The sequence below is a fragment of the Protobothrops mucrosquamatus genome, unplaced genomic scaffold, assembly GCF_001527695.2.
Source record: "Protobothrops mucrosquamatus isolate PMUCROS unplaced genomic scaffold, P.Mucros_1.0 scaffold1212, whole genome shotgun sequence".
In the NCBI taxonomy this organism is placed as follows: domain Eukaryota; kingdom Metazoa; phylum Chordata; class Lepidosauria; order Squamata; family Viperidae; genus Protobothrops; species Protobothrops mucrosquamatus.
The window spans coordinates 107,418-117,697 of NW_015387421.1; the positions used below are offsets into that span (position 1 = coordinate 107,418).

Genomic DNA, 10,280 nt, shown 5'->3' on the forward strand with positions numbered 1-10,280 from the left:
ATTGTCCATATCTGTGAATACTCTCCTTTCTATCCATTAGCCAGATTAAAAGAACTTTCTATTTCATCTCTGAAGCATATTTTTACAAAATCGTTGTTGAAAACAGTTAAAGTTCTGAACTCTAATCTGTTCTACCACTTCACATGAGGTTTTTTCTTTCTGCTTTGCAATAGTAGGTTATTCATTTAAAAGAGGCAAATCATAACGTACTTACTATCTAGCATTCTCCCAGCCTTCCCAATTAATTCTCTTAAATGGTCAGAGGTCAGCTTCTCAAGTATATCTTTCTCTTTTAATAGTAATTTTATTAAAAATTACAACAATAAAAGCTAATAGAAACTATAAATAAAAAAATTAAAAGAAAAAATAGAAAATGCAGAAAAGAAAAAAATAGAAAAAATAATGTAGAAATACATATACATGCACACACATAAAACTTCCCCCTTTATCACAGCAAGTATAAACAATTTTAATAATTTAGCATCTTCTCTTAAAATATAGCAAATAATCTTTTCTTCCCATATCTTGTCTCTTATCTATAAACAAATCCTTAAAACCTCATCAGTTCAGTCCTAGTGTCAGCAGAAGTCCATTAAGGGTTACTAGAGATAACAACATATCTATTTTAATCTTCATCAAATAAACCAAATTTATATTTCTCCCTTTTACTCTAGTCCCTTCAAATAATGTCCTTTGTCCTTTCTGATAAAATTCTTCAGTTTTGCAATTCTTTTGCAAATCCAGTATAGGAGAATTAACTAGGACCTAGGTCACTCTTGGTTTGTTATTTGTATATCCCTTTCAATTACTAAGACATCAGCCAGTTCTTTTGGATGTCCAATGTGACATGTTTTTCCATTTTTGTAGCCTTCATTTTTAGGTTCACTTTCAAATCAATTCCTTTTCCATAACATATTTTAAATACAGACTGTCTACAGTCTTAAAATTAACTTCCAGGACCGTTGTTCAAAACTATCCTTCTGTACGTTCAATGTTAAAATATTTTGGTTCATTCATATTTGTAATTTTAGTTTAAGTGTTTATCTCCTTTAATTGTAATTTTAGTTCCCTGTAGTGTCCAATTATTAAAATTCTATTTTCTTATGATTTTTTAAGTAATTCAAAACAAAAGCTTTTTTCCACAGGAAGCTGTGTTTATAATTAATTCCAAAGTCTTGTGTCAAATTTATCTTGACCCTTGGTCTGTTTGTGACTTGCTAAAATCAATATTTGAATCATCGTTTTGCTGACACCCTATCACTCAAGGCAGTCTCTCTCTGTAGGTAAGAAGAAGGGATGACCTAAGGAGTGAGGTTTAAGGGATGAGCCTCCAGCTACTTCTTGGCAAATCCGATTTCTCACCATATATTCTGATTCTTGGATTCTTGTTCTTGTTGTTAACAAATAAAATATTTACTTTTTTTTCCTCCAGGCCTTCCTGACCAAAGTAGCAAAAATACAGCAAGGAGCACTAGAGTTATTGAGATCTGGAGTAATAGTGAAACTTGCACAGTTTCAGGTATATGATATGCGGCCAGAAATAGATCAACAAGGGTAAGTTTATACACCAGATTTCCAAAGTAACATCCTGGTTAGTGGTTTTTTTTAGTGTTATATGTTTATAGTGCATGTTTTGACTAGAATTGAAATTATTTCACTTACTGATAAACCGTTACATTTCCTTTAAAAATATAGGGTTTGATAGTTTTATAAATAGTAACTGGTTATATTAATCTATGTTTCATTGCATTTTTTTCATTTTTTGTTTTATTTTACAAGGATTTATGTATGCTACAGCCCCGTTTTATGGGCTGCGAAATCATCTATGTAAATAAATAAATCTAAGATTTCATTCACTTTAATGTTAAATCAAAACTGAATTTTGTTATATTTTCTTTTCTGGCCACTAATTGAAATAAATTTATCCATCTATCTAAAGCATGACCTCCACTTAAATCTCAAAACAAATAGTAATGCCAAGCGATCCTTTCCCAGCCATCTGTGCTAGATGGATTATACCAGAACTACTCATGAATAATCTCCAGCAGATGCTTTATTGTTGGTCACCTGTCTTACAAGAAGCTTGCCAGACCGATTACATTCCCTGGGAAATCGTCTGATAAGGCTTCAGGGATTCTGGGAAGTCAGGCCTATGCCACTTTCTGCAGTGCGAGGATTCTAGGTTTGCCCCCCTCTTAAGACCTCTTAACAGCCTAGCAGGAGATTCCACTACAATTAAGGTTGTAACTCAAGGACCACCTGTATTATCACGTATAAGCCAAGCTAGTGCTAAGCTAGATAAGTGTTCTGAGAGTATACAGAGAGTATGTTTTGTATTTTATAATTGTAAAATATGTACTATCTTGAGTTTTCAAGGTTTTTTTTAACATAACTAGATTATCGGTTTCCTTTTCGCTTCTTCATTTAAGAATATTTGGAATGCGAGATCCTCCAGTCTTCATTCCTGCTCCTGTAGAGCGTTATCACCAGATTCTTTTGCCTGCTCTCCAGCTTTGCCAGATCATCCTTACTTCTAGCATGGCACAACATGCTCAGGCTGCCAGGCAGGTAAGATGACAGAAACTGGCTGTTCATTTCAATTATTCTCAAAGTTACATACTATTGGATACTGGATATCATTGGATACTATGTGCTCTTATTTCCAGCTCCCTGAATTAATTACATTTGAACTTTGCTTCTTTGTATGCTTCTCTCCCTTCCTCCCTCCCTCTCTCTTTGTCTCATAGGTTTTGCAGTTCCTAATATCCCATTCAGATGCTGTCCAAGCAATCTTGCGGTGTCAGGAAGTTAGTGTGGGAGCCTTGCAAGAATTGGCATTACTAACTGGAATAATCAGCAAAGCTGCTTTACCAGGCAAGATGTTTTTTGTTTTTGACACAAAACAACACACTTTCTTTTATTGGGATAACATTAAATATTTATAAAATATATTATAAAAACTTTCCACTTGTATAGAGCAAGGAAGAGAAAGTTCACAGAATCTTTTCTTAATCCATATAATAGACATTACAGTCTTGCATTCTAATATAGGTTTTAGACTCACATGTTCATTATATTCTTCCAGGGAGTGAATCAATCAATCAATCAATCAATCAAAATCACTGTGTATTTTGAGAAGTTAGAATGCTGAACTATTTTATTTATACAGTTCAGCAGAAACTGCTTATTAGAAAAGCTCCTAAATTCTCCTAAAAATTTTTCTAAAAATTGCAAGAAAATTCTGAAACAACTAAAAATTAATATGATCCTGCTAAATAAAGTGGGTAATTACTACAGCCTAGCAGAAGATGCCCTTATAAAAAATATATTTCAATCTATTATGGAGTGTTGTTTCATTAGGTGTGCTTGGTGACTTCGACCCTGATTTCAATGAAGGAATGCAGATTGAACTACAAGGACATATAGGGCGATTTCAGGTAAATTTCTATAATTACAGCAATTGTTTTCTTTAGTAGTTTACAACTTACTCTAATAACACAACTTCACAGCAGTATTTATTTACTTAATTACATAGTTCTATAGACCACTTGAATCATCATTAATTCTAAGAAGCGTATGATAAAATAAGTAGTATACACATTTTTATAGGCTGTTTAAAGTATTTATTATTTATCCATCTTGTTTTTTGACAAAAGAATAAATGTTATAATTTAGCTAAGATTTACATTAAAAGTAAACATATTCCCTATGCTTTTCCAAAGACAAAACTAGTTGTGGCATAATATTTAAATACAACAAATAGTTTCGCAGAATGAACTTTAGGGCATAAAAGGTGTGCAGAAACAAGGAACATAAGGTACAGCCCAAGTTATATTTTGTAAAATTTTGTGAGGTGCAGGGTAGGTGAGGTGAATAAAGTATGATACTGTCAGGAACAAAATGTTTAATTGCAAATTTTCAAAACAGATAAAACCATTGAGAAAAATGAAAAAGGCAAGAATTTTAATTTAATATTGTGGTCAGTAATGCAGAATATGATTTTATACCTTAAACACAACACATTGAATTTTTATACAATTAATGGTAAACATCTGGAGAACAGAATTAATCATTGGTTTATTTTCATTTGCTTTTAGCGCCAGTGCTTAGGCCTACTCACGCGTTTTGGTAGTTCAGAGAGACTGCACCAATTCAGGTTGCAAGATGATCACACAGAGGCGGATAGAGTGAACAAGAGAGATGATATTGAACTAGCCATGCAACAGGTGAGCCATTCAATAAACCTCTGTATATACAATTGAGAAATGAGGTGGTCTAGCGGCTGAAGTGTTGTACTGGGAGTGAGAAGACCCAGGTTCTAGTCCATTCTCTGCTGCAGAAGCTCCCAGGGGGACTTAGTTAATTGCTCTCTCTTGCTCAGCCCAACTTACCTCACAAGGTTGTTGTGGGGAATGTGAGGGAGCATCACACACACATACACCACTTTGGCCTCCTATATAAAAGGCTGGATATAAGTCAAATGAAGGAACAAAGGCTGTTACTGCAACATTCTCAAATACCTTTTTCTATTTTCTGTGCCTTTTTCAAAGCAATAAGAGACATTGTATTAAAAAAAAAACTTTACATCTATATCTCTAGATCTGTGCCAATGTGATGGAATATTGCCAGCTGCTTATGGTACAGTGTGCCCCTACTTTTGAACACACAGTTTGCCTCTTCACTCCCAGTCTTTCTGAGTCCACCAATCGAGATGGACCTCGGCAGGGTAAGTTTGTGGATTTACTTGGGTAAATTAAAACATGCATTCTAGATATTATAGTTAACAATTCTTCCCATATTCTCATGTACTGAGAAGGCTGTTTATGTCACGCTTTTAAGGTCTGCTTTTACATTTGGGAGGTTGAGACTGATGCAGAACCTAGACATTCTCTGCCACAGAGGCTGCTTTAGTTTGTAAAAGTGTTAGTTCCGCAATATGCTGAATTGTCATAGTTATTCACTTTGCCAGTATGATTATCTTCCATATAATATGGCATACCATATATGTCTGTGTGACTTTGCTCTCAATGTTTACATATGTAGCATACTGTAGTACTTATTTTCTACATGTTTGTACTCTACATGTGGATGGGAGGGCAATATCAAATACATGACATTGGAGGCCACACTTTTGTAATAAAGTACAATTAACTCTTTAGCTTTTATTTTAGATTAAGTTTGTTTTTAATTTAGTGGGATCCACCTTTATGGCAAATGCTCTTTGTTTTAACGTGGATTATTACCTGTTTTAGATACACAAGCACCAGTGATTCCATATTGGCGATTGCCTGGCCTGGGTATTATTGTCTATCTCTTAAAACAAAGTGCAAATGACTTCTTCAGTTACTACGATAGTCATCGTCAGAATGTTAGCAAGTTGCAAAATGTGGAACAGCTACCACCAGAAGAGATAAAAGAGGTAATTTTCCTGTATCCTTCTCTTGCTTTCACTATTTCCACCAAGTTTATCCTTTAATTGTTGCACCCCTTCATGTTATATTTTATATGACAGTAATTACAACAATCAGTGAAGGGGATACTAAGTGTATCAGTACAATGGGGAGGGATGGTATTTACTGCCTCTTTTTGTATTGTAATAGTGTAAGTTCTGAATGAGAAAAAATTAAATATTCTTGCTTTTCTTAGAAGAATAAAGAGACTTTTAATTTTTTCTGTTGTTAATCAGTCTTTGCGGAGATTATCAAGTTATTCAGTGACTGAGATCTCGGGAGATGCCAAATGTATCAAAGTTGCTATACAAGTAATATTCCAGAGTTTCTCATTGTAAAATTTCTCTTTAAGCTTATTTTTTATTTGGAATAATATGTGTCTTTATATGAGAAGTTGGTTTTGTAGAGCTCTTACTTTGTATGATGGCTAAGTACACAATATTACATGTTTATATGTCTTTCTTTCTTTCCATAGTTGTGCCAGTCTGTTATTCTAGCTGGAGTAGACAAAATTTCCACTACCCAAAAGTATATTTTAGCAAAGCGACGTTTAGTGAAGCTGATCAACAATAGAGCCAAATTGCTTTCTCTGTGTTGCTGTATCCTTTGATCATTATGTGAAAACTAATTTGTTTTTTAGAGCAAACTTCAGAGATGGTATTTTAAAACCTTTAGGAACAAAATTAAGAACTTAATATGGTGAAAAGTGACTTCCTCCACTGCTATCCAACTTAAATGTTTTTTTTAACCAATCTTGCAAATCTCAACAATTTGTGATTTCTTGATTTTAAATAGATAATAGCCTTTGTTCAAAGACTGTAATCAGATGTAATAGTTTTTTAAATATCAAAAAAATCTGCATGACCATTGATCTAACATTACAATTTTATAACCTTTAAAATTAATCAAAAAAATGAACTTTTGTGAGAGACTGTTTAATTCTATAAGATGATAACATTTTAAATGCAGCAGAACTTCTGGGAAGATTTTTTGTTTAAGAGGCATTAAATGCAGTTTGGGATTATGATTATTGTTAGGAATATTAATTGAGCAGTCTAAATATAAAGTTATTTAATAACGTTTGAGAAAGCAATAAAAATAATTTAAACTGCAACTAGAGAACTTGGTTTTGCTTAAAAATGATAGAATGTATGTGTATTCTGGAAGAAATAATTTAAATGTGGGAATGAAACAGATCCTTATTTGCCATTAACCCAGCAACTGTATGATTATCTCTTGCTTTATTTTGTTATATACATGCTCATGTATATGGACAATAAATGTAAGCTCCTTTACTAGATATGTTTTCAGATATTATAGAAACCTGTCTTTTTATTCTTTGGCGGCATCTTGAACACTATCTACTACACTGTACTCCTGCAGATTCCCAAGCTTCTCTTTTGGCTCCCAGGACTCAGTTGAGGAACAGAAGATTACAAGGTAATTTTCCTTAAATTTATTTAAATTCCTACATTATGTTATCTCTTAAAGTTTAATCAGCAGATTATGCAACTATTTTTAATCAATTAGGATTGGAAAAGTTTTAATGGATTCTGCTACAACAAAACTAAAACATTGGTTTAAGCATTTTGTGATTAATTAGATGCATGAATCATGCTTATAAAGGCTCCCATTCCAGGGGAAATTGTAGTTGAAACAGAAGTTGTAACTTGCCCCTCAGTAATGGCTTCCACTTATTCCTCCAGCAGGAAACATGAATCCAGAACCCCCAGAATACGATCCTGTTCTCATAAGGAAGCACAACCCTTCTAGAATAAAATATGAACTTACTCTAGAGTTAGATTTCTAAATCTGACCTCTTCATTCTGCTGAAAATAAGTCTAAAGTTTGTTTCTTCCATCCAGTCAGTCCCTAACAGCCTCCAGGCATTGGGATATCATTTTGATTTACAATTCCTTCTTAGCTTAAAGTGGAGATATATAGTTGGTTATCATCAACATGGTACCTTATATTGTGCTGATAGATGACCTCTTCAGTAGAATCATGTAGAGATTGAAAAATAAAGAGGACACAATCCACACCCTACACAGTTCAGTGGAATACTATGACCAGTGGTATAAAAGAGGCCTTCAAGATGTTCACAAGATCAACAGGGTCATACTCCCTCCATCCAGATCATCTTACAATCATCTACATATAAGATGTAGTCTTATCTGATTATTGTAATTATTATTTTAATTACTTTTATATTTTTTATAATAATTATATTTTTTATAATTATTATCGGAATTATTATTAGGAGCCAGGAAGAGGGCTGAGAAAATATCTACAGACCCCTCACATCCTGGACATACAGTGTTTCAGCTCCTCCCCTCAGGATGCCACTACAGGGCATTGCATGCCAAAACGGCTTGATACAAAGACAATTTTTTCCCCCATGCCATCCCTCTGCTAATCACCTAATTCCCACAGCATTGATTTATGCCTAAGAATATTTACCCATGTAGTTGGGCTGTATTGCTATTATCCTTCTCATGTTTCCTGTTATATTCTCCTATTGGTATCTTACAATTTATCACTTTGTTGTTTATATGTACATTGAGAGCTTATGCACTGGAGACAAATTCCTTGTGTGTCCAATCACGCTTGGCCAATAAAGAATAATTCTATTCTATTCTATTCTCATATCTGAAAGGGATTCAGACAATTCTTTTCATCTACAATGCTCTGTAATTGCTGCCCTACCAGTTCCCTAAGGTTAATAGTCCTCCAAAACAGCTGAATTGAGATGGCTCCTTTAGGAGACGCAGTTGGTATAAGGATCTCAGATTTTCTTTGTCTCTCTATTTATATGTACTAGAACAAAGATATCAATTGATAAAATATTTCTATTTACTAGAATAATTTTTGATTCCATGTATAGATATTATGCAACTCTAAAATGACGTAACATTGCATATTTTTAAAGCTTGCTTTGGACATAACTATGTTAATTTTTAATTCCAACATTCCTTTAATTCAGAAACTAACTTCGATGTAACAAGTGGATTGAGCAGAGTAAGCCAACTTGATATAGATCAGGTAGGATCTTTCAAAGGTTTTCTTTATAAATAGTGGGCTTGATTCTCTACATTACTTTTATTAAGTGATTATTGGTCCTTAAAAATAAAATTTTTGATTAGTTCAATGCTACTTACCTTTGAAATTATTCATTCTGAATGGTCAATAAATACACAACAATCCAGCATAAATATTGCTTCTAGAACCATACTTGTTCTTGTGGGTTATGAATATTAGTAATAAAGGGTTGTGGGAGGGGTTGACACATAGTGAGTAGTAGTCCATGCAGTTTTCTTGGCAAGGTTTTTTGAAAATGGTTTGCCACTGCCTCTTTCCTAAGACTGAGAGAGAGAGACCACGGTTGCCCAACTAAACTCTAGAACAGTGGTGGTGAACCTATGGCACACGTGCCAAAGGTGGCACTCGGAGCCCTCTCTGTGGGCACGCACGCCATCACCCCAGCCCTGCCTCCCCCCATGGCCCCCTCCTCACCAGCAGCCCCCCTGGAGGAGAGTCGCCCCCAGGCACAGCCCGCACGGAGCAGCACAGCCAAAGACATAGCGGGGCAGCAGGGACAAGACTCTGCCCTCGCGCCTCATAGTGTGCAGATGATGCTGTGGGGTGCGGGTGGAGGGCGTGGCTGCCATGGTGCTGCAGGGCTGCCTGGGCGATCTGCGGTGGGCCATGGAGGCGGTGCGTGGTCCTGCGGCTGGGCGGGCGGGGGCAGAGTAGGCAGGGTGGGAGGCAGAGCAGGGGTGGGGGGTGGTTTTTGGGCACTCAGTCTCTAAAAGGTTTGCCATCACTACTCTAGAACTTAGTCTCCCAGTTTAACCACTATTCTAAACTGGCTCTGTAATAAAAGAAATTATCCAACATATTTGCTTTTTCTTGTCTCGTCTCCTTTACACTTTTCTATTATGATACTAAATTTAAAAGCAGAAGCAAATATTGGAATTTTTCTTTTCATTTCCTTTCAATTAACAAAATGTAAACCATTAAAAAGAAAGCATACTTTGCCTTGTTTTTTCTTTGCAAATCTTACATTATTATAACAGTAAAAAGTATATTAGCTTTAAAATAAATGAATATAATTGACTATTTTTTCATACACTTGAGTAATTTATATATTATTTGTATTTATCATTTTTCATATATTTGAGAATAGAAATTTAGGGATAATTAGGTTTCTTGGGTGCGTCCCTGTATCATCTTTCTCTTTCCATCAAAGTCTATATTTTAAAACTTTAAAATAATAATATTGTAATGGGCTTCTGATTCTTACAATGTTATAATATCAGGATTGGATTTTCACTTTACTTTTTGTAACAAGCATATGTTAAACCTAGGCATGGCATGACATAAATATATATGCTTACTTTTTAGATTTTAAAAAGCAAGGCTGGGTCTGCTTCAAAGAAGACCCCATTTATATAAACCACTGAATCTAAATTAGCAGTGCATTAAAGGAGGATTTAATAAATAAAGATTATCTTGGGTTTTGTTGTTGTTTCTTTTTAGCTTCAGCTAGAGGCAACCAATACTTTTGGAGAATCCCTTCAGAAGAAACTTCTAGATATAGAAGGACTGTATTCTAAGGTGCGGTCACGCTATACTTTCATTCAAGCACTTGTTAGACGTATCCGTGGCCTGCTAAGAATATCAAGGGGATGAAGAATAATGTTTATTCATTATTGATGTTTTTTGTACAAGTAACATTTTATAAATTATGGTGAAATAATTTTAATAGGTTTCATTACATGTATGAGTAATTTTTGTGTGTTCTTGCCATTCATTACCTAAGTGGAAAAA

The 10,280-nt window shown here is 34.5% G+C and overlaps 1 protein-coding gene across 1 annotated transcript in view; it reads left to right on the forward strand.

The window, feature by feature from the left end:
- NUP205 (nucleoporin 205) overlaps positions 1–10,280 on the forward strand; it is a 40,257-nt gene extending 29,977 nt beyond the window's left edge. The window contains 11 exon segments of the mRNA XM_029285030.1: positions 1,433–1,554; positions 2,430–2,568; positions 2,748–2,874; positions 3,361–3,437; positions 4,098–4,226; positions 4,600–4,726; positions 5,253–5,419; positions 5,926–6,049; positions 6,762–6,890; positions 8,434–8,492; positions 9,990–10,280. Of these exon segments, the coding sequence (XP_029140863.1) occupies positions 1,433–1,554; positions 2,430–2,568; positions 2,748–2,874; positions 3,361–3,437; positions 4,098–4,226; positions 4,600–4,726; positions 5,253–5,419; positions 5,926–6,049; positions 6,762–6,890; positions 8,434–8,492; positions 9,990–10,142 (1,353 nt within the window). The 3' untranslated portion in view covers positions 10,143–10,280.